Here is a 24,434-nt window from a genome sequence, read left to right as displayed (position 1 = left end):
CACTGGCTAGATCCCATCTTTATTCTTTGTTCTTATGGGACACTTCTCGCTTGCTGAAATCCTTATGGAAAGCTACAGTATAGGCTGTTTGTTTTGATTTAGAGTGTGTGTGTGTGTGTGTGTCAACTCCACATACGAATGTAACCAAGGTGAGTGTAACTCCACCCTCCCCAATAGACCACCCCCCCCACCTACCAACCTGCATCAAATACTAGATAATTATTGACTTTAAGAGGAGGGATCAACTAACATCTAACATTTCCACCGATTTGTGTTTTTAAAGACCGCTTGTTAAAAGTTTGCAAATGGTTCAGACTTATTGTCGGCAGTGGCCAAACTGCTGAAGACCTGGGATCTGGACATAACCTACAAAATGCTCTTCTGGCAGTCTCACACCGAGCACTTCCACCACCAGCAGCAATATGCCAGTAACGGCTACATGCGGTAAGAAATAATGCATTTGGTCTATATCGGTTTATGTTTAATTAAACCTGACCAAACATCTGTAACCCTTTCCATGCTGCAAATCGAACAGGTGGTTAAGATCACCAGCTTTACACCGAGTGCCAGTGAATTGTGTATGCTATCTTATTTGTTCAATTTAGTTTAAGGGATACATGGGATTAGTGCTATAAATGAAAACACAAATCATGAGATTTGTTACAATCAAAAAACCAAAAGGTTTTGTGTGATTATATGGACTTGGAAACATGTTTCAGCTTCGAAGTTAGCTGGTGCAATCGGTGATTTCATATTTCCTGGTGTACATTAAATTAAGTGCTATATGTATTTCATTGATTTGTTAATGATTTGATAATGTTAATGTAACTTAAATAGACAAGGAATAAATTGCAACCTTTATTATTACTAGATGTTATTAGATGTATATGCAGGGTGATTTTTACTTTGGATCTTTGGTTCAGAATTGTGACCTGGTGAGGTCACTATGAAGCAACTGAAATTGATCAATGTTGACTGTGGTCAAAGATATGATCACTTTAAAAATGCAGATGCCATGCGGGGGTTGATGCCTGCGACCTGCCAAGGAAATGTACCATGGCCAAGTCTCTTTCAGGACGGGGGTGGTCGGGACGAAGTTCACCTAAGGCCATTATGGTCAATAATCAGCTGATGCAGTAGTTTTCCATTTACTTTATTTATATAAAGGAAAACAATGATTAGTGTTTCAAAAGTGTACTTTAAAATAACCATTAATACCCATAACCATATATAACGTATAGTATTCTAATTCTGAAAACCATAAGTATTCTTTATAATATATATTAATGTGATGTATTTACCGGTCTAGCACAGCAACAATGAGACATTGACCAGGTCTCCTTTTTGGATGTTGGCTACTGTTGATATCAGTGTTACATGAACCCAAAGTATATTTGGCATTTGCTCACGTCCTACTAAAAACAAGTTTTGTTTATTGGGAAGCTGTTTTGACTTTAAAGTAGCGACCCAACTTTAGGGGTGTGTTTTAGTTTTCTCATATGTCTGTTATCTGGTTAAGGGTACATAATACTTTTCTAGAAACATCCAAGCAAAACATGAAACAATCGTAAAATTAGAACAATCTAAATTTTAAAATAAATGTGGAAAGGGGTGTGCTGATCACAGCAGCCATCAGAATTGTATCCCTTGCAAATGAATACTAACAATATCAGTGACCGAGAAACACGGTTGCATGTTTAAATAGTTCACCTATATGAGTATGGTTGCTTTGTTTTAATGTCAGTGTGAGGGGCTGTGGATGGCATGTGAACTCCCTAGTGTGGCTGTGTGAACACGTGTCACATGCATGGGTTACCAGCAGTCATGTTTTCACACCTCATCGTTTCACTGTAGTCTGAACAAAAGCATTAAACTCCCAATCCCGGTGGGAAGACCTCCGTCCAAGCACTTATATTAATATTAAGACCAACTCCGGGAAGCTCTTTGATGAACACTAGACCTATCAGAAGGGGGCAGTATGTTCCCAGAATTGAAACGTGACGTCAGCATGTTTCATTGTTTCTATATTTAGATGGGTTTTTTTCTTATTATGAAGTCATGCAATCCAAGTAAATGGGTGACGCCAATAATACATAATTATCCCGTTCATTGTATTCATGAGAAACAAACTTGACAGTCACAATGCGAACATCAATGCTTTTATAGGATCCAGTCCCCCAGACAGCTCCCTCGGGTGACACTAATTTGGCCTTTCCTGCAAACTGCGGATAATAGGGGGTTAGGTTGTGCGAGCCATGCCTGCAACATGGAAATGAGCCCTTTAAACCGAAACCTGTGCATATTCTTAATCGCTGTTTAAAGAAATAATTAAGAATACATGCTTCCGTGAAAAACTGCAGTAGAAATCGCTACCTGCTCAAAGAGGCGTGAGTACACATGTTTTAAAACTATTATTGGTCACCTACACCCCTAACAACTAACATGACCCAATCACAGAGCAAAGGTCCCACTCTCCACCCAATCAGCCGCCAGCTGAGCTCGTACCCTGGTCACTGTGATTGGGCCAATATCCTGTCTGTCAAATAGACTAGCTTCACTCGGAACCAATCCACGTAGAGTGCTTTCTGTTCGAGCGTTATCATTGGCTGGAGGGGTGTACCGTGCCCATGTGGAGCTCTTTCTGATTGGTGGTGGTGGTTGTCAGCCGCCCCGCCCCGCCCCGCCCCGCCCCGCGGCTGGTGTCGGGAGGTTTGGTGCAGGAGAGCGGGAGGCCATGTTGATGCTCTGTGCGGGGAAGTGGCGATTGCCCTCAGCGGGGTAAAAGAACCTGCGGCTTTATTTCGGTCTCACCCGAAGCCGGCCCGGCAGAACCCTTCGACCGAGCTGGCGATGAGAAAGTGGGAGAGGTGTCGGAGGAAGGCCGGAGCAAGGAGCGCTTAGCCCTGCACAGCAACGGGTTGCTGGTCGCTGGGTTTGGACCGGACCGGACCTCAGACGAGCCCAGCGTGGGTGTCTGCGGCGCGGACCGTGTGCATCCCGGGACCGCCTCCACTCCAGCCCCACACAGGCCCTGCTGCACTGCACACTTCATGCCTGTAATGGTTCGCCACTCTGCCGCAGACTTTTATTTGTAGGGGAAATAAACTCGGTCGATCGGGATCTGTTTTGCTTCGCACACCTCGTACAGTATGGTCCCGCTCACGGTGGCAGCTTGCCGGCTCTGTTGCAGTGTCGTACCGGCTGCCGTCGGCCTCGTTAGTCTGACTTAATCGATTGCGAGCGCGGAGGGAAGGTGGATCCCGTGGCGCTGGACTCGGAGGGGAAGGAGCTGGGCGTCATGGCCTGGGTGCTGAAGATGGACGATGCTGCCATCGAGTCCGGGCTGGTGCACGACTTCGACTCCAGTCTCTCCGGTATTGGGCAGGAACTGGGAGCGGGGGCCTACAGCATGAGGTTAGGCTTGGCATTATTATTATTATTATTATTATTATTATTATTATTATTATTAAAATGCACAACCTGTAACGCATGCCCTCTTTGGTTTGGTCAACAAAACTACACAAGACGTGTGCTGTTTTCCCATGTTGAAATGCAACTGAAGTTCAAAACGGACTGCTCAACATCTGGTTTCAACACACACCCATATTGCTGTTAAAGTCATTATTTTAAGTGGATAGTTCACCGGTTTCCAGATGTGGAGCACTGGCAGTGGTCTGCTGGCACAGGCATGGTGACCCACGGCACAAAAGCACACGATGCAGGGAGATTGGATCAGATCAGTTGAAATCATTACGACACGCATTGTGAGTTTTGAAATTGTCCATCCTGGATGTGAAAAGATCTGTGTTTAAGAACTAAAGTAAAGAAACCAACAGGGTGCAGGATTTTGACGTCATTAGGTCGAGACGTGTTGTCACAAGAGGATGCTTTTAGCTGTTCTGGGTGTCCGACTTCTCTTCAAAACACTAAATAGCAGTGATTTGGTTTACTATGAGTCCTTGAGGATGCATCCTGTTTTTTCTCATCTCAAAACTTTATTTAACATGTTACAGGAATCCGTGCTGCAGTGTGTCTGCCGCACAGCATTATAGTGTTCTTAATCTATCCCTTGTTTTTGTAATGAACTAATTTGCAGGTTTTGCAGTCCTTAGTGGATGGATCAAGATGGTGGTTACAAAAAGAAAAATGCATAATGGAAAAAGTCTCCAGCTCCTCATCTGCATTAGTGATGCTGAAAAGAATTCCCATGTTAGGAGGTTTCTACACAGGGCACCGAAGCTCTTCTCAGAGATGTGGTTAACCACTCCCTAATACTTCCCATGGGGCTGGTGCAAACCCCGAATCAAACAAAAAGTGGCTTTTACCCTGCTTGGTGCTAGAATTTGGATTTTATTGATTTATTTATTTTGCTTTTCAAAATCCCAGTTGGGTGTGTCTGGGGAGCAGCTGTTGAGATCCTAGAGGCTTTACTTAATACCTATCCAGACTCCCAGCAAATTGGGCTTGTTGGAGATAGACAGCAGGGTTTTTATTTATCTTGTCTTTGCTTATTTACAAGAGGATGAGTTACAGGCTGACTTGGTGCTTCTGGCCTCCCAGAGCAGGCAGACTAAATCTGCTCGATTTGTTTCAGTCTGTGAGCTGATGTTTTGTTTTCATCTTTTAAATTCCTCTTTTACCTAAAATGGGCTTGTTAGTTCATTTCCTTTCCCTGACAATATCTATTTTCCATACTTTATTTTCCTCATGCGTTTGCTGCAATGAATGAGTGCAGGTAAGCTCTAAATGCACTTGCCTGTTTATTTTGGATGCCATTCCTAATTCAGCTTGACTGGTGGTCATCTTTTCCAGTTCTGAAATTTGAAACATTGAAGTTTAAAATCTTGCAAATCTGTTGAACATTGCAGGGTTTTAAAATGCACTAGTTGGCTGTGTATTCAGAGACACAGTGGTTTGCAGGAGAACATAATCCATTAGGATCAAGTCTGTACTGTGCCAAAAGTGTATTGGGTAGCTTTGTGTGGCCTCTTGGGATTATGGGTATGGTAAATGTCATCCCATTTTAGTCACTGTGTGCAATCAAAGGCTGTATGAAGCAGTTGGATTGACTAAAGCAGTTTACCAAGTGTATGTTTCCCTAATTATAGCATTGATTAAATTGCTTATATTTTTCTTACTGCCTAACTTCCTCCTCTGGCTGCACCTACTGTTATATTATATGCATCTGATGCATCACTAAAGGTGGGAAGTCACTTAGCAACTGCAGCTTGGGTTTCATGGAAACACTGTCCCTAGAGGAATGAGAATCTGACTGTTGGGAGTGCAAAAACAACTTCAGCGTTTGCTTATTGTCAGCTTTGCACTGTAGTAATTGAAAGACCGGGCCCAAACAAAGAGTGTGACCTAGGGATCATAAAAGCTATACTCTAAAACATATCAGACCAAGGGATTATGGTGTGGTCGCTTTTTAAGTGCAAAACCCCAGTTTCTCACCTGTTGCTCAATAGATGTCATCCAAACCACTACATACAGAGTATAGTATTGTATAGTATTATAGTAAAAGTGATCCCATTATAATAGAGAGCATATATGATTAAACTGGGAGTGTATGCCCTAATTTTACCAGTGACTGGTAGAAGCTCTTATCCCAGCTACTACTTCAGTATTGTCAAGATGTTGCGTATCTACTTCCTCTCCTTGCTTCCAGGTCTTCCTTTGGCATAGATGAGCTGTCTGTGTTGGATAACACCACACTTGATTGGCACAGAAGGCAACACTTAGAAGATGATGCAATTATTTTTCTTGGAACACATTGCCAGGATCCACTGAACACAATGTTATACAGTAATATTGCGTGGATCAGCTTTTTTGTTTTTAGGAAGCAGGTGTAAATTCCTGGGAACACTTGGCTCTGAACAATGGCATTTGGAACATGTGTGCTTATGCACATTTGCTGCATGGAGATCATGTTTGGAATAAATACCGCAGAACTTATCCTCAGATTTTTTTTCTGACTTTAATTAGTTGTAAGCCAGTCTTGTCAGTTCAGCTGCTGTTATAAATGCCCCAGACTTTCTCCAGCTACCCGGTTAGATCATTAATGAGAAACTGTCTCAAACTGAATAGTTAATATTAGATCTGTTCTAAATTTGGTTGTAGCATTAAAAGACGACTTTATATTCAGGGCCACTCTGATTTCTCTCCTGCCGTTTGTTTGAAATGGTTAATGCTGAAGACGGTCTATTTTCTTCTTGGTCACATTGTGTACCTCTACTAGTTGTGGAAGTAAGCAGTGTTGCTTCTAATTAAAATGTTTTGTTTTTGTTATGTGTTTGGCAGTAGGAATATTGACACATTTTGGATTTTAAGTAGAATTTCCCACTCATGTTAAACACTGGAAATATTAAATCTGTCTTGGGGTAATGCTTTCAGTTACACATTTGTGTAATGGCCTCCTTAATTCCGCAGTACTTAGGCTACATTCTTGATACAAACTCCGGATGATGTGATTTCACGATTTAAAATAATTAAGCGCCGCAGGTCTACTAACTCGGTGAACTAAGGGAAATGTGAGGAAGTGGATCTGCTTTTCCCGTTGTTGCAGTTTTCAGCTGTCAGGTGGTGTTTTGGACCAGGGGGAATGTCTGGGAACAGTGTTGGGAGAGATAATGAGCCCCACAGCTGTACCTCTGACATCCCCAGTCTGCAGTGGATAACGCCAGCATGCCGAACAGAGCGCCGTCTGAACTTTCCCCAAGAGAGAAACAACTTGAAATTAGGTCGCTTGTATACTTTTTGGTATATAATTACAGATTTTTTTTTTAAACATACTTTTTCCTTCCTTCAAACTTGATAAAGATCTGGAGTATGGAGTAGTGGTTAGGGCTCTGCACAGGGTCGTGGGTTCAATCCCAGGTGGGGGCACTGCTGTTGTACCCTTGATCAAGGTACTTTACGTAGATTACTCCAGTAAATGCAAAAAATGTTATGTCTTGTAACAATAGTAAGTCACCCTGGATAAGGGTGTCTGCTAAAAAAATTGAATAATAATAATAATGTAAAGCAGGATATTAAAATAAACAATAAAAACTAAAGATTTATCTAGACACTAGAAGCATTATGGTTTGTTTAGACTTAGCAATAAGGATTGCTGTTGAATGGTAAACAGAATGTGTGCTGTCTTACCTAAGATTAGCTAAACAAATGCAAATGCATTGCTGTTTTAATGGCACATTGCGTTTGAAGGCTTCAGGTCACAGTGCTTTTTGAACTGCTGTAAAACTAACTTGGCAGAGGTAACCATTGGAAACATCGGGCCACAAGGGTGTTGTATGCTAAGGAAATAAGTGAACAGTGGAGATTAGAAATTGTACTATTTCAGACAGCATTTTGGCATTGGCATTGGCATTTTGTTTGGAACAGTATAGGACCTCAGGACCAGTGTGTTTGGTCATATTCCTTGCCTTCCTTTGTGTCTGTGTCCAGTGAGTTTACTGAGCTGGACTGATTCTTGAACACTGGGAGAGCAGGAGAAATGTGCTGACTCACATCAACCCCTGCTTCTATTTCTATTCTTATATTTATTGTTGTTCACGTCTCAGTGCATCTTTGCTTTCGACAGTCTAAAATTAGGAGTTTGGAATGTGCCAACAAATGTATTGAATCTCGGAAGCAACAACAAACATCCATTGCTACTTTTGTGGGAAAAAATAAAAAGGTTTGATCTCCAAATGTAATTGAACCAAAACCACATGCCATCCATGAAAGTTTAGATGTGCTTGCACTGAAATTCCAGTTTAAAATGAATGGTTCACTCCTCCTTTCTGTTGAGGAGGTACGCATTGCAGAAGTTCTCTTCACTGCTGCTGTACAGAGGAGATGTATGGCAAGCCAAAGTAAATGATTTAGAAATCTCTCAAAGCATAAAGATATCTTTAAATGATTTCGAGATATCTGCAAACCATTGAGATGCATCTAAATAAGGTGCTGTTTAAAGATATCATTAAATGATTTGAAGATCTTGAAATCATTTAGATATCTGCAAATTACTTCCTGTTCATTGAGATATCTGCAGATCATTTTAAGATATCTTCAAATGACTTCCTGTATTTTGGGATTATCACTTCCTGATTCCTCATTCAGTTACATAGAAAAGTTAACCGGAAGTGATTTGAAGATATGTCGTTGATACATAGATCTCTAAATTAACAGATAGTCATTTGTAGATATCTCTAAATGATTTCAAGATCTCTAAATCATTTAAAGATATCAGCAAATTATTTAGATGTACTTTTAAATGATTTACAGATGTCTCTTATTGATTTAGAGATCTCAGAATATATGAGCATATATTTTAATGAATTGTGTGTGGCTTTCTCTCATCAGCTCTTGTAGGGTTGGGAGAGGGCGGGGGAATGAGCACCTGCACAGAAACCCACAGGTTTTAAAAGATCAAAAACAAAAAAAAACATTCTCATGTCTTGTTAGATGTGTTGCTCAAATATGAATGTCTTGGTATTTTGTTTGCTGGTGCTGCTGAAAGTCTGAAATATTAGATTGAATCTAGTAATACATCACAGTGCAAATTTGTGTTAAGCTGCTGCTTAAATTGGAAGTGAGTTTTTCTGGGTTTTCCCCACTTATGAGGTCATTAAAATAAAAAAAACATGTACTCCATTGGCAATGCTGAATGTATGAGCAACTTTATCGGTGTTAAGCCCTGCTGAGGTGTGGTACCTTATTCTTGTTGAAGGCATCAAATATATGCAGCACAACACAGGCAAACATACTATCCAAATGGATTTTGGCAATAAACAAATCAAACCTTCAGGCGTTCATTTGCTTTTCCTGCTTCAAGGTAAGCTTAGTCTGGAAGCGATTTTTTAAAATGACAAACAACAAATAAACAAGTGATACTGGACTAAGACCCTAGGACACCAAACTTGCTGAGCTTTGACCATACGTTTTGAAAGATCTGGCATAATAAGTCAAATTCAGCATTAGAGATGAAGAACAAGGCAGATAAACAGTGTTATGCAATTTGATAGCTGATGCTGACACCGCATCACTGGCTTTTTATTAATGATTTGGCTTCTTTCCTGTAATCCAATCTTAGAACTTCAACAGTTAAAATGAACCCCTCTGCTTGCACTAATCGTACAGAGTGTTAGATGCCACCAAACATCTTCTGTGACTCAGTGGTGTTGGATGAAAGCCAGCTGTCAATGTCACCTGTTTTTCTGTTTTTGCTGTTTACATTACATTCACTATTACGCACATTTTAACTTTGTGGAGATGACAAAAAAGTTATTTGCCAATCACTACTTATAATGCTGACTGAAAGAGCACACATTTAATCAGGCCTTATTCACATTTGTTGTAAAGTTGTTCTCTGGTCAATGTTGGATCTGATCTGGACTGGCTTCTGGTAGAGTGTCTTCAGAACTCGTTTGCAGGACAGTCTAGAAGTGTGCGGGAGCTGAAGCGCGTTGCACATGTGCACGAATGAGCAATGAAATAAGATTCTGTAGAGCTCAACCACAGTCTCCATACATTTAGACTCACCCAGTTTACGTTTCATTTAACGGTGTTCAGCTGCATTCTTAAAATGCAAATTGAAGTGAAATGGGCCATGCACAGCTCAAGCCTATTTGGCAGAAAATACAGAGGCTTTTATCAAATGGAGAGATTGCAACGTAAAATGCTGTGCAGGCCTGGTGAGTGCAGTGAGTCCCAGATGTAAACGGGAATCCCACAAGTGTGCTGGGACCTGCCTGATGGGGGTCGAGCCCTCTGCAGCTACGTACTGAGCCTTGGAGCTCCTGACTGGGGATTGCTGCATGTTGTACAAAAATACATCCGCTCTGAATAATTTAACATGCATCTTAAAGTCCATTAGCAGAATCCGTAATGGAGAAGATGCTTCAGTGATGAAGCCCTAACTTTTGTGGAGGCCAGCTATTCTTTTTTGGTGCTAGATTTGAGGGAATTTGGTCACTGTTTTTCTTTTTATGTTACACATTTATTTAATTGAATCCTGGATTCCCCCATTTACTCTCTAGTTTCAACGTTTCCTCTTATTTACAAAAATATACCTTATGGTTTGTGGAAAAAATAAAACAAAAATGCAAGTCAGTAAATTACTGGGGACATTATTTATTGATTTTGTTTGTTGCATTCATTTATTGAGTGCCACCTGTGCCTGGTCTGCTGCACAGAAATGTAGAGTACTCAATGTTTCCCATTCTACAAGCATCTACTGTAAGGCTGTAGAGTGGCTTTAAAATATTTAGTATGCAGATGGCAGGTCGGCAGCTGGCACTGGGTGCTGTTATGACTGCATGCTGGAATCAGTGCAGCAGGAGAAGTCGTCTTCACGGTGGTCTGCATGCCTTTGGAGTCACAGTGGAGATTAAAATGTTTGTTTTCTCTGCTGCAGTTAGCAGGGCGGTATCTGAAATCTGCACTGATGGTGTGGGGAACACCATGGTGAGGGATCCCCCCTTCAATAAACACTTAACAAACATCTGCATGAAGCTCATAATCATGCTGAATGTGTGCAAGAATTAGATAATTGAATGTTAGGCTGGGAAAATAGACTATAATTATGTCTTCTATTCATTATTTAAAACCTGGAGTTCTTCACCTGTATCTCTGCATGTACAGACCATGACTAGTGTTTTATACTAACCTAGTGTACACTACACTAGTGTCTATACATTACCACATTTTGCCTTTTTAGCTTTAACAACGGTAAATGTTACGAAAGTTTATAGGATTAATTGGATCTCGGATTATTTCAGCTTTTAAATTTTTTCGGCCTCTTTCATGTTCGTTTCATATTTTGTTCTTTTCACGGTTTATTGCGCATCCAATTTATTTACTAGTTCCCCAAAATCAGTTTTAGTTGTCATTTCAACATTTCAGATTGAAAAATCTTTGGCAGAAAATACACCTGACCACATTGTGTAGAGCACATCTATTGAATGTAGTTGAATGCATTTCAAAGTCTTTTGGAATGGTAAGTTGAGTTTTTAAATGTTTTTTCATTTGATGGTCCATTTACAGTAACAGGAGGTTGATCAGTGATTGTCAGGTGGTGAAATGTCCTGGGGAGAACTGTTTATTAGTGTAATTTTCTATAGAAACCTTGCAATTGTGCTTTATTTTTATTCAAGAAAGAATAAGTTGTAGAGCACCATTGCAGCATGTTTCCGGTGCTTCAGTCCGTCTTGAGGAGAATACATCTAAAGATGATTCAACCTTAATCCTATGCTTTGTCCCCTCTTTTTCCTCTTGTCGATACCAGTGATGTCTTGGCACTGCCTATATTCAAGCAGGAGGATGCAAACCTCCCCCCAGATGACGAGTCCAAAAACCCTCCATTCCAGTATGTGTTGTGTGCCTCCACCTCGCCGGCAATCAAGTTGCACGATGAAACGCTCACCTATCTTAACCAAGGTGAGCGCCTTTCCTTCCCACAGCACACGACTTCATCTCATTCTAGATCAAGGTTGTGGTTATAAAGGAAACTATGGCAAACGAAAACATTTCAAGTTAATTTTATGTAAACAAATAAATAATGGCTTCATTAAATACCTGTCACCTTGCTTGTGACCGGTCTTCATCAAATGGTATCACAGCAGTTTGACCTCAAGGTATTTTTCGGGTGGCAGCTTATATGTAGACCATTAGTAAAATTCACCAAAGCATAGAACTAAGCTTGCTTTATAAACTTTAGTTTTATTGTCTTCCTGAACTTGAGAGAAGCCAGTATTAATAGTGACTGTTTCTAAAAGGTTGTCATTTCTTAAGTAGTGTTGTGTGACTGTTTGACGGGTGCACGTGTCTCTGGTGTTTTAGGAGCCTTGAGTTTCACTTCCATTTAGTTTATTACCAGAGCTGTGAGAAATTTAAGGCTCAAGTGGAACCACCCAGCCTGCACTTCAGCAAAAATGCATTCAATTGCTGATCAAGCTCCCCTGCCCCCACACACATGATTAGTGTTTTCATTTAAAAATTAAAAAGTATTAACTCTGACTACCTGTACAATATCCCCAGATGGATGAAGGAGTATAGGAGTATATACTTTCTGTAAATGCTGAGTACAAAGAAGCTTAACTGCAAGAGTTCTCGTATCTTCTCACATTTTAGAGTATTCTATGAGGGGGTATTTACATCTGCTTGAGCATCACGATTCACTGACTTTGTCTCGGACTGTTCTAGTCAGGTGCTTCACTTTCCAGAGAGACTGCGGCCTAGTTATCAAAAAAGCAGGTTTTAAATCATAACCGTTATGTATTAATATGATGTTAAAAAAAATAGCTTCAGAATACTTATCCTCCCCCCACAAAGGTCAGTCTTACGAAATCCGAATGCTGGACAACAGGAAGATGGGAGAGTTGCCAGAGCTGAACAATAAAACTGTAAAGGTAGGTGTTTTTCCATTTGCCCTACTTAGTTTCCCAAACTTAAAGTGAGCGACATGGAGCAGAACAACCTGCCCACTAATGACCCGGCCTGATTAGTCCTTGGTGGGGGTCTGCCCTTCTGCAAACCAAGGGAGGTAAAACCTGCCTGAAGCTGTTTTTCCAGAGCAGTTAAAAGTTTAGGTTTTCTTTTAAAGGTTTTCAACCCTGCCCTGGAGCCTTCTATAGTTAATACTCATTTTTGTAACCTCTTAACCTTGGGTCTGGTTTAATGAAGAACTGCTTGCAAGAACCCCCCCACCCCTTTCAAACCCCTGCTCACCTGTTTGACATCCTGCTTTGTAATGGTAAAAGGCTGCAATGGATTCATCTTAATGACTTAATGACAGCACCTTTCAAATAATTGTATCCAACAGCTTAATTTGACGTGTTGGTTTGGCTCCCTGCTCCCTTAACTACACACACACACACACACACAAGCTCTTTATCAATGGAAGCAGGGAGCAGCATTGCGAGTGTGTGATCAGTGTTGTGAGCTGGCTGTCCTCTTCTGTTGTGCAGAGCATAGTGCGAGTGGTGTTTCATGACCGCAGACTGCAGTACATGGAGCATCAGCAGCTGGAGGGCTGGCGGTGGAATCGCCCTGGCGACAGACTCCTCGACATTGGTATGCACTAACGATGCCGCTCTCCCCAGAGCCGTCCTTTCACCCTAATTCACCAAGCTTGTGTTTGTGTTTCATTATTCATTCTTCCTTTCCCTTATACTCAAGAGACTTTAAACAGGCTTCCTATTGTAACTTCAGCTGAAGCAGAACTCTGTTCAAACCCATGTATTTGTTTGTTCGTTTGTTTATAGATCTATTCTAAATGAGAGAGTAAAGAGATACACAATTGCAGGGCACAGCTTGGTTTCTGGCGATTGGCCCTGCTGGTTTTATTCCAGTTGGTGAATTATGGCATCACGGCAGTTTCTTTGCTCGTTTTGAAGCTATTTTGAGTGTGGTGGTTTCACAGTCCTGATCGCTAGACCATTTATGCTGCTATTAACAAAGGCTATTTTTTTTTTCAGTTTTGTTTTCTTAAAGTGCTTTTTAATTTTTCTTCTCAACAGATATCCCAATGTCTGTTGGCATAATTGACCCCCGGACAAACCCCTCCCAGCTGAACGCCGCGGAGTTCCTGTGGGACCTCACGAAGCGTGCTTCAGTCTTTGTTCAGGTGTGTTTAGTTAGTTTTTGGAACCGGTATAACATGCACTTCAGCCTAGTGTAATGTGCACAGTGTAAATAGGATCGGGTGCGTCTGATGTGAACTGCCGTCACTAAAGGATAAAATTCTCTGGAGAAGAGAGCGGTGCTGTGAGGTCAGGGTGTGGGAGTGGTTTTGCTTTCACCTTACCTTTAATTAGGCAGGACTGGCCACTGTGCCAGTGAGAGGAGAGGAATGGAATATTGAATTAAGCTAGTGAAATTACACATCGTTCTCCGATTTGTGGTTGTAATGTTTTGACCCTGACACATGTATGCTTTACAGTGTTGGCATCATGTCAAGATAGAAGAGTTGCACCTCAGTGAATGTTTGCCTTAGAAATTTCCCCAGGTCTCGTACTCTGAACTGCAGCACCACCTATGGATGCATTGAGGCTACTACATGAGAGCACATTTGTTATTGGTCTATTGATATTGCTGTGTATTTCTTCTTCGAGTAGCTCCACAGTCCCCGTTTTCTAAAGATTATCCTAATGGACGTCCTTAATAGCTGCATTTACATTATAATATAAAGAAGATAAGCTACTCAGGATCTCCGTTCCTATCAGTACTGAAGTGTATTCTTCATGGGGTGTGTTTTATTTCCTTGTTGTTTTTCAGGTGCATTGTATCAGCACTGAGTTTACCCCCCGGAAACATGGTGGGGAGAAGGGTGTGCCGTTTCGGATTCAGATTGACACTTTCAAACCGAATGAGAACGGAGAATACACTGATCACCTGCATTCAGCCAGCTGCCAAATCAAGGTCTTCAAGGTAACGGGACTCCCTCCAGTATTGCACTGAGAACGAGTCGGAAATGTACCTGGCGTGTGCCAGTTTTGTTCTGTACGGTATCTGGGTCATGTCGTCTCCTGTGAATGTCTTTGATTTCTGAGACACCCCAGCCCTCTCTGGTGTCCCCCCCCCTCCTATCATCAGAAGTAATCTGAATGCAGGCCCTTTGCACATGTCAGCCCCCCAGGCTGCTGTCTGTCTGAGATCAGTCTCAGCTGCTGAAGAAGCGCCAGCTACAGGTGTTTCCCCTTCATGTCACACTTTGCAGAAATCAAGTAGACATTGAAACTAATTGCACTAGGCTTATGGAGAAGTCCTCAAGATGAAACGGTTGATCAGTTGAGGCCAGGTGAGGTGGTGTATAACGCAGTAGGTTGCAGAACTCTTCTATGTGGTTTTCTAAGCAGAGCATGCTGATTAATCACACCAAGTCCTGTCATAAGTTGTACTTGTAAGCCAAGGTTTAGGTTGGCACAAATTGAGGTGCTCACATCCTAAATTACTGACCCCCTAGCTGTCTTTGGTAGGGGTAGATGGGACATACCCTAATAGTGTGTGGCAGAGGGTATCAGTTGGGGTGGCAGCAGCAAGAGAGAGACAAGGAAGTGTCTTGACCACAGCGTGACTCTCCCATTCCTCAATCTAACTGTAACTAGCCAAAGGGAGCGGACAGGAAGCAGAAGACTGACCGAGAAAAGATGGAGAAGAGGACTGCGCAGGAGAAGGAAAAGTACCAGCCTTCCTTTGAAACCACCATCCTGTCCGAGGTAATGAACAGCGAGAGCGAGGCCAGTCTCTGTGCAGATCAGTGCTAGGCCTTAGGACTGAAGCAACACAACGACCAAAAGTACACGCATTGTTGGCCAATATTTGATCACCACAAAACTTCATGCTACACACATTCCTCCATGTTCAGAGGATGACTGTTTTAAAACTGCAGGGTGCATATAGGAGTTGAGGCTTGCAAGTCCAAGTCTTGGTGTCTCTCTCTCACACACACACACACACACACACACACACACACACACACTTGTGCCACATTAGCCTAGACTGTGTTCACATTAATTTACAACTGCAGGTTTTATTAACCTAAAGCCCCCCCAAAGCTAGAGATTGACTCGGAGAGCAGCCAGTAGCTCAATCCCCATTGATTTGTGGTTTAGAGTAAGGTGGTCCCAGCATTGTAAATCTGGGTGGAGCTGCCAAAAGTGATTTTTAACAAGCAAAATGCTCAATGAGTGTTATTATGAGTGTTTTTATTGCTTTTCAATTTACATGCAATAGGCCAGAACCTCTCATACAATTAGACAATAGAGCTACAGTTTTACTATAAACGCAAGGTAGATTTAAAACAAATGGACATCAAAAACATAAACAAATTACATTGACCTTTAAAATCAAGTATTGGGACAATAATTTTTCATAAATTAATTAATTGAATTTATTTCAGTCCTTAACCAGCTTGGCCTCAATAGGTTAATACTCAAAGTAGATGGTTCATTTACTCCCAGTAGCATCGAGATGATGGTTTATATGAAGGGGAACAATAATTAAAGCCGTTTTGGGTAATGCTGTTGAAGTTTAGTACTGGTGCTGCATAACATGTGCTCACTGTGTAATGAAAGCATTGATCCTAGTCTCTGGTGTCTGTCTAGATGAGGCTTGAGCCTTTAATAGAAGAAGCAGTTGAACATGAGCAGAAAAAGTCCAGCAAGCGGACTTTGCCCGCTGACTGTGGTGATTCTCTGGCCAAGCGAGGCAGTGTAAGGACTTCTGCTTAACTTTTAATTGTGAGATTCACACCTGGTGCAGAGTTCAAAGTGTTAGATATAGGGCTTTCTGCCACCCCATTGTCGGCCAGCTTGGCTTGATCCCAGCTGCCTCATTTGGAAACCGTCGCCTGGCACGCTCATGCACTACTCACTCACTTGGTGTGTGAACCCATTCCTAAATCTAACACTCTCAATGACGCTGGGAATACTAGAGAGGAACCACACTTTTGTTTGCCTTTTCGTGTAGTTTGTTTTTTGTCTGCATTGAAAGAGCAAGGATGTTAAGGCCTGTTTTTTTTTCTTTTTCTCTTTACTAAGTAAAGTTATAACCTGTAGAAGCATACATTTAAGATTATTTATTTTCTCAAGTCAGAAATAACTGGCTCATACAAAGTATTCAAATAAGTGTTCAAATACTTGATGGGCCACTGTATCTGAACTGTGCTGCTTTCATGCCATTGCTGGAAATGTTTAAAAGCACTGCTTGTGGATACTTGTACAAACCTACTAAACCAGGCAGTTCCTCTGGCATCATTTATTTTTCCTTTTTTTTATTTTTTATTTAAATTATTTCTGGACCCTCCTGAGGGGTAGGGAGACATTAAGTGGGAGAATCCACACATTTTGCTCTACTGTAAATGTAATGCAAAATCGTTGACACTTCAAAATGTCCAAACTTAATCTGAATCAAATTTAGAGGAACATATACCTTGTGTATGACCTGGTTCTTTTTCAAAGTATGTGATTTTTATACTTTGTTACCAGACTAGGAGAGGGTGAAGGGACTACAGTAACCTTTTAATTGGATGCCTGATGCACACTTACCAGCTGTTTTCTTTTCTCCTCAAGCCTTACAGTAATACAGTAGTCCTGTGGCCTTAATTCATATAACTCCTGTTCATTTGGTGGTGTTACCTCCTTCCGGTGTAGTGCTACTTGGACTTGCATCGTTCCCCCCCCATCAGCTCTGTTTTCTCTTGTGCAGAGTGGATGAGGCAGGGAGGAATGAGGAAGTTTCTAACCATGCCATTGTCAAGTAGCACTATGATGAATGAGTTAACAGACCAATGATAAGATGGCTATTGGCTTTGCAAGCATAACGTACACTAGTGATAGCTCAATATTATGTTTGTTATGCTAAAATAGTGACTTCTCAGGGCTGCCTGTAAACCCATGAGTCTGTGCCTTAGCTGCAGTGACGGTTTTGTATTTTGTTTTGATAAACATTTGATTTATTGTGTGCGTGGTTTGGCTCAGATGTGCAAAGGGGGAAGGGGAACTGATTGTCTGCTGTTTGTTCTCTGAACTGCAGTGCTCGCCTTGGCCGGATAATGCTTACGTGACTAACAGCCCGGCAGCTACCCCAGTGTTTACCTCGACGGCCACACACAACACCTACACTGTACCAGACAGGTAACGCCCTCACCTGCTCACCTGCCTCCATGGCTCCACGTATATTCAGGCCATTGAAAATGTTATAAATGTTGAATTCCCTTCATACTTCAAAATAAATAAATGGTAGATTCAAATTAGTTTATGGGATATTTAGACAATTTTATTCCCCTTTCTAACTGGAATTATTAACTCAGTGAGTCTTATGCAGTTTAACAGGCTGGGCTTCATTACAGCCTTCCAGATGCATGAGCTGTGGGGTGGGGGGTGCTGGCATACGGGCACACTGCCAGTTCTAAAATTATGCTGAAAAATCCCTGGATAGTAAGACTGTCTAACCAGTGGCTGAAACAAGACTCTTGACTAGAACAAATAAAAAAGATTCCCCCTACAGAAATGAAGCCAGTATACATTTTGGTAGATAATTACATGTTTATTGCTTTTATAATTTCCCCTGCACTGATGTATTGTTTCGATTTGTTTTTGTTGTTGGTTTTGTATGGCGTCCCCTCAAAGAAGCACGATTTTATTAATTTATTGCAGCTTAAGCTGTTTAAAAAAAATCTTACATTATTTTCTAATAGTGTATTCTGTTTCCCTCCTACCCATGGTGGGTGAATAATTCAATTTTGTCTCTGTTCTTAGTAATTCCTCATCACCAAATCATCAGGGAGATGTGATTGTCCACAGTGCTATGGAAGTAAGTGATCTCTCTGCTCAACATTGCTTTTCATGTGAGGACACACAGCGAGCGCACTGGGGACTTTCTGAATACTTCACTGTGGTTTCTGTCCTCTCTCTCAGCAACTCAGCCCCACCGCCTCGATTCAGGAGGCCCAGCAGTGGCTTCACAAGAACAGATTTGCGACATACACTCGACTCTTCTCAAACTTCTCAGGTACATGTCTGTTTCCAGGATGCCTGTAAGTGTGTATTCATAACTTACATGCTTTGAAATGTGTATTAGCAGATATTCATGCTTCATTCAGCTAGACTGTTTTTCTTCCCCCTCCCATTTTACTGTATTTTCTGAATGTCTATTAAAACTATGTCAGGCAAATTGTGTTTTCCTGCTGTGGTGTTATTGGTGGGTCAACTTTGTTCCCCTTTCATTTCAATATAGAAACTTTTCTCTCTCTATTATTCAAGGTTCTGATTTACTTAAATTAACACGAGAGGATCTTGTTCAAATTTGTGGTCCAGCTGATGGGATTCGCCTCTTCAATGCACTTAAATCCAGGTAATGTGGCCCCAGCATGGCTTACACTGCAGTTGACACAAAACCCGTATTCTGGATATACTAACACATGAAAATACAATTTAAAACTTTATGAATCCGTAAGCTCTTCCATGACGTGACAATAAGGGTCTTCCTCGTAGTATTCTGGATATATACTAACACATGCAAACTTATTCCAGTCATGCATTTTCAAGTTATTGTATTGCATAATATTTTATCATTAACATACATGTGTATGAATCTATCTTTAAAGGTTGTGGCAGGCCAATGCACAACTGTTTATCCATGTATGCTATCTCTTGGCAGATCGGTCAGGCCTCGTTTGACTATCTACGTGTGTCAGGAGGCTCCTCAGACAAAAAAGCTCTCCCCGGTGGACGACTGTCATGACAGTGAAAATGGGGAACACGGCAATAGTGCAATATACGGTAGGCTGCCCCAGTGACCACAAAGCTGCAGAACAAACACCTCGTGGCCTAAAGCCTGGCTCTTCCTAACAGGATATACTAGATCTGTCCGCAACTTCTCTTGGTTTTGATGGAAATTGGAAATGTAATATTTAGTGCTTTTATATAGTAAGAGTTACCAATGAAATAACTTGTAAGATGTTTGACCAGTACAGCTCGATTCATTCAAATAGATCAGACACAAGTTCTAAAGGTACAGACAACAAAGATATATACAATAGGAATAATACATTGTAGGATTAAAGGGATCTTACTTTTGGTGATGATTCTAATGTGACAATATCGTACTTAAGATATTCAATATTGTTACTCCAACCCTAACTTCCATTCACTCCATTGGCTGCTCATTGGCTAGTTGTCATAGGATTTATGATCTCATGTCCTCTTTGATGGTGAGGTGGGGCGATTGACAACTTCCAGAACGGATTTGTAGATTTCAGTTGTGTGACTGTCAATCTGGCACACTGCTGACTGAAGTCCCATCTCCTGAATCCCCCCCGAACTGTGGATTTTAGAGACAACGCGGCACATCTCTGATGCAGTGTATAGCCAGCAAGAACTGACCAGACTCTGAAGGGTCAGAGATCTGGAGAGGGAGAAGAGTTATAGAATCGCCACTTAATATCAATCCCAATTCATTAAACCAACACAATATGCTTGTTGATGCATGAGTGTAAAATATTGCTGTAAATGTGCTGTCCCTGTTTTGCAGTGTATCACGCCCTGTATCTGGAGGAGATGACTGCAACTGAGCTCACCAGAAAAATGGCCTCAGTCTTCAACATCTCCCTCAGTCAGATCAATCAGGTTTATAGACAGGGTCCGACTGGCATTCACATCATCCTCAGCGATCAGGTAACACCTCCCTTCTTACAGACCATACGAGTGCCTGTGCATCTTTTTTATTCTGAATTAAATGAGACGAGAGGCGGCCAGTGCTGTAGAACTGATGCTGAAACTTTCTCTTACAGATGGTTTTCAATTTCCCAGATGAAAGTTGCTTTTTAATCAGTACATTAAAAGGTATGTTTTTATTTTTCTCTAAGCCCTTGAGCAAGTTAACGTGTGTGTGTGTGTGTGTGGAGAGATTTACTGAAAAATAACATTATGCAACTCTTAAGTTTAAACTTTTTTTGTTTCTCTTGTTGCAGCTGAAAAGGGTGACGGTTACCATGTTATTTTAAAGTAAACGATGCCAGAAGGACGCTTTGAAGTTTTAACCCGCTGGAGGAAGATTTGTTTTTTTGTTTCTGAAAGTGTACCATTTAATATCGTCGACAAAGGAAGCACTGAGCAAATCCATGTAAATGTTAGAATCTGACTTCAGTGTATAAATTGTTTCATATTGAAAACGCTATTACTTGGGAGGGTGGGGGCGTGTCTGGGGGGCGGGGGAGCGAAGCTTGCAGCCTCCTGCTCCTGCAGCTCCCACTTCCTGCTGCAGCCCCTTCATTCCGGCTTGGGAGACGCTCCGCATGAAGTGGACGACGACTCGCAGCCTTAGCTTTGAATTAAGCAATTAAAAACAAAAACATACAAAAGGCCAGTATACGATGTGTTCTCTACGTAACTTCAGTATCACAGGCAGTGTAGTACTGTTAGCACTGTACTGGGGTTGAGAGAATGGACGTGAACCAATGGCTTCCTGACCATGTGAACAGCAGCGAGCAGGTTTCTGTAGAAATCGGATGTTTCTTGCAGGTTGCATCCTGTTTGCAAAGAACCCCTACCCCTTCAGTAGTCATTAATCCAATGTCCAGGAGCGATTGCTGTTAATATCCCTTGTTTTGGGATATTTTCCTGCTCATACTAGACATAATTTGCGGATATTAACTCAATATTGAGTTTTTAACGCAGCGTTTTAAAGTGAAATTAAACCCTAGCTGAAGATGGTGGCTTTAAATCTGCCCTGTGACCTTAAAACCTGCTGTTAGGGTGGCAGTCTTCACACAGGCTTGGCTTTGGGTGTGGAGACCACTTTGTTTCCCTTGATGAAATTGGGCCTGCAAGGGACTCTGAGACGAGCCCAGACACCCATGGGCAGCGCGTTGCCCGCTGCAGGCACGCCAGGCATCCCGAGACACCGCTGTGGGCTCCAGCTGCCTGGAAGTGCAGCTCATGGCAAATGAGTACTTCCTGTGTATTGAATAGAAGCATTTCAAAGCACATCGAGGTGATGAATATATGTAGTTAATTATTCTCTTTTCTCTTGTTGCTAATGTTGACCTGGAACTTAATACAGATGCTACAGATGTGCCTCTGATCTTGCTACTGTGCCATTTGAACCTGTCAGTTGCCACGACTGCATGCATTTAGCACATGAGTTATAGATAATGACAGTACTGTGGAAATACTCCTTGCCGGGCAACAGATTTACTTTAATGCTACTACTGCCCTAGTGCATCTCCAGTGAGCGTCTCTGCAGGGAGCTCTCACTGTAGTTTAGTTACAAACACGCTGTTTGTCCTTTGTCTTTCTGAAATCTCTTGATAAGACTGACAGGATATTAGTTCCTCCCCTCCATGTGGCATGACTTATGTTCAGTATGCTGGTGTTCATCTAGAGATTTTGTTAACCTAAAAAAAAAAATTAAATTGGCTGAATAATGCTGTTATGTGGACCAAAATGCTAATTTTTTTTTTTTTTTTTTAATGTAACCTCTCTGCGTGTCATGAGGGTTTCCTCGTTCATTAATCAGTTCTTGCTCTTTGTGCCGGAAGCCTGTGCTTAAAGGAGTGTAACTTGTGATTCCCTAAAGATTGACAAGCACGCAATGAAACAACAATTGGATCATAAACCACCCCTGGTATTTACCCGTTTTAGCAATTTAACATCAGTCTGAACCCAGTGTGGACGCAGCGGTCTGATGCGTGATTGGGAAGAGCATCTTGGGCTCATGAATTGTGTATTTTTAATAAGACAGTATTGATTCAGGCTGAATTTGATTCTTGTTCAGATTTGTTTTGTTGTTTTCCTTCATTTTAGCTTGCATGTGATTTTTAAATGTCTTAATTGGAGGTTAATTGGAAGTTGAATCCAAGAAACGAATTTCAGTTGTCTTTCTATTTTCATTGCAATCATGCTGTGATGCTTTTTGCTGGTCATAGGGATTGGATTTTTATTTTATTTTTTGTCCAGTCACAAGTAGCTTTTTACGTGTAGAAGGGCTGTCCAACATGCGTTTCATTTGCCTTTGCCATTGATTTTTAGGGTGGGGAGGGAAGGGTATAAGTGTTTCTATAATTAACATACGTAGACCAACTATTTCTGCACTGATAAAAGATACAAAATTAAACCGGTGAGGGTTGTAGAAGAATCGATAATGGGTTATTAGTTGGCACTATACACATTAATTTAAATGACAAATTCAAAGACAATCACCACCACCTATTATTTCCTGCTAATGCCAGAGAGTGAAAGTGGAAGAATAGAAGTGCTGGAAGTTTCTACCAGAGACCATACACTGCTGTGTGTTCTTCCCCTGTGGAAAACCTTGATTTGTTTCTTGGCGTTTTCAACTTTCTGGCTTCTCTAGGCATCGTACAGCAGTGGTGTCTAAATGGAGATGAAAGAGTTGATGCTTCTTTGTGTGGCGGTACATTTATGGGATGTACTGGAAATAAATCCAAATAATTTCATAAGCTCCGTTTGTCCTGTGTTTCTTCAGAGCTGCAAGTGGTTTTAATGCGAAGTGTCACAGGTAGACGTCAGAGTCGATCAGATGCTTAAAATGCCAGGGCGACAGCGGATTAAATCTCTATCCGTGGATCTTGGAGTCAATTTGTCTTTTCTCCTGCCTTCTAGAGACCAATATAGCACCCAAAGTTACTTACTGTACTGTAAGGGTGAGTAAAATGAGTTTGGTAAGTATCCATTGTATTGTGTGTCTCCCCCCCCCAAAAAAAAATCATTAAGTGAACTGACCACCTGCAATTCAACAAAGGGACATCACTCTTACCTGACTACTTCGGTGTGATGTATTGATATGTAGTGTCAGCGGTTGGGGTTGCAATGCAAAATGCAAGAGTGCGGGGATTACTCTGGAAAGCGGGGACACGATGCCAACCAGAGCCGCAGTGACACTAGGATGTCTGCCACTGGTGTAGTTCAGCAGGTATTAGGACATTTGTAAGTCGTTTTAATCTACATCCTAGAAAAAATACTATGCAAAGGAGTCCAGGGATGTAATCATACATGTAGAAACTTTTTACATTTTAATGTTCCGGTCATTTTTAAATGTGGGTGCAAAAAAACAAAGAAATGCTGTTTTTGTACACAAGGCACCATACAACTCACCCGTCAAAGAGATCAAATACAACATGTGATATTGTTTATTTGATTAACTTCTATTGTACTAACAGCCAGAACAATTTGACTATCGGTTACCCTTTTTATTTTATTTATTTATATATATATAAATTATGTTAATTCGGTTGTCTTTGAGAGACCATTAGTATTGATGACCAGGAGCAAAATGCACTGTTAATACTCGGTAAGCATCAGTATCATTGGTGTACATTTGTGGATTTCATTCAGTACAAATCTTGGGACAGGAACTCTTCGGGGGGGAAAGCAAAAATCAAAAATACAGTGCTTCACTTACAAACCAAAACTTCAGGTTCAAGCAGACATTGACCTCAAATGTCCCATGATTGTGCCTGGGACAGCCTGGTCCACCCGTCATTAAGACTTGAAATTCTGCCACCACTGTTAGAAATGGGCCCGTCAGCCTGCCTCACTGACCCACAGCGGTTACACTGTGACCTGACCGGGGGGCGTAAACCAGATCATCTGAGGGTTTACGATTGTGATGCGGGAGAGGAAATCGTGCCAAATTGTAGGAACATTATTTCTGGCTTTTGCAACATGATTAATACATGGTAAAATCATTTTACATTCATAGGTGACTTAAATTCCTACTTTGGTGAATGAGGACTTCTCAAACAAGGGCAAATTAAAGGTAATCAATTTTATCTACTCCTGAATTTGAACTCTTGGCATCATAATGCATAGTTCCTGGACTCCCAAAAGACATCCTAACTAAACATCTAAAGCAGGGTTTCTCTTACTTTTGTTTGGCCCACGGACCACCCAACACCCCACCCACAACGCATCCCTTTACATTTAAAT

At 41.4% G+C, this 24,434-nt stretch overlaps 1 protein-coding gene across 3 annotated transcripts; it reads left to right on the top strand.

The window, feature by feature from the left end:
- The first annotated feature begins 239 nt into the window (after positions 1 to 239).
- Positions 240 to 22,947, top strand: ubp1 (upstream binding protein 1). Of its 3 annotated transcripts, XM_066691198.1 has the most exons (17): positions 243 to 444; positions 3,191 to 3,414; positions 11,270 to 11,421; positions 12,316 to 12,392; positions 12,951 to 13,056; positions 13,503 to 13,609; positions 14,260 to 14,412; positions 15,090 to 15,200; positions 16,089 to 16,196; positions 17,518 to 17,618; positions 18,243 to 18,297; positions 18,402 to 18,495; positions 18,747 to 18,837; positions 19,144 to 19,265; positions 20,017 to 20,159; positions 20,276 to 20,327; positions 20,456 to 22,947. In XM_066691198.1, exons 2-17 carry the CDS (start codon positions 3,299 to 3,301, stop codon positions 20,491 to 20,493), a joined length of 1,626 nt encoding a protein of 541 aa, XP_066547295.1. In that variant the 5' UTR covers positions 243 to 444; positions 3,191 to 3,298; the 3' UTR covers positions 20,494 to 22,947. The 3 variants fall into 3 exon arrangements, with proteins under 3 accessions (XP_066547296.1, XP_066547295.1, XP_066547297.1); XM_066691199.1 differs by lacking the exon at positions 3,191 to 3,414 and having other exon boundaries at positions 240 to 444; XM_066691200.1 differs by lacking the exons at positions 243 to 444; positions 16,089 to 16,196 and having other exon boundaries at positions 2,703 to 3,414.
- Positions 22,948 to 24,434: the final 1,487 nt, after the last annotated feature.

Source organism: Amia ocellicauda, chromosome 18, assembly GCF_036373705.1.
Source record: "Amia ocellicauda isolate fAmiCal2 chromosome 18, fAmiCal2.hap1, whole genome shotgun sequence".
Taxonomy (NCBI): Eukaryota; Metazoa; Chordata; class Actinopteri; order Amiiformes; family Amiidae; genus Amia; species Amia ocellicauda.
This window is presented reverse-complemented; position numbering and strand designations above follow the sequence as displayed.

What these genes read in the sequence shown, in the direction of transcription:
- ubp1 (XM_066691198.1), top strand. Translation starts at nt 3,299, where the DNA reads ATGGCCTGGGTGCTGAAGATGGACGATGCTGCCATCGAGTCCGGGCTG. An exon ending in CTCTGGCCAAGCGAGGCAGT is followed by an intron (nt 16,197 to 17,517) that starts GTAAGGACTTCT and finishes TCTGAACTGCAG; the next exon opens with TGCTCGCCTTGGCCGGATAA. An exon ending in TTTAATCAGTACATTAAAAG is followed by an intron (nt 20,328 to 20,455) that starts GTATGTTTTTAT and finishes CTCTTGTTGCAG; the next exon opens with CTGAAAAGGGTGACGGTTAC.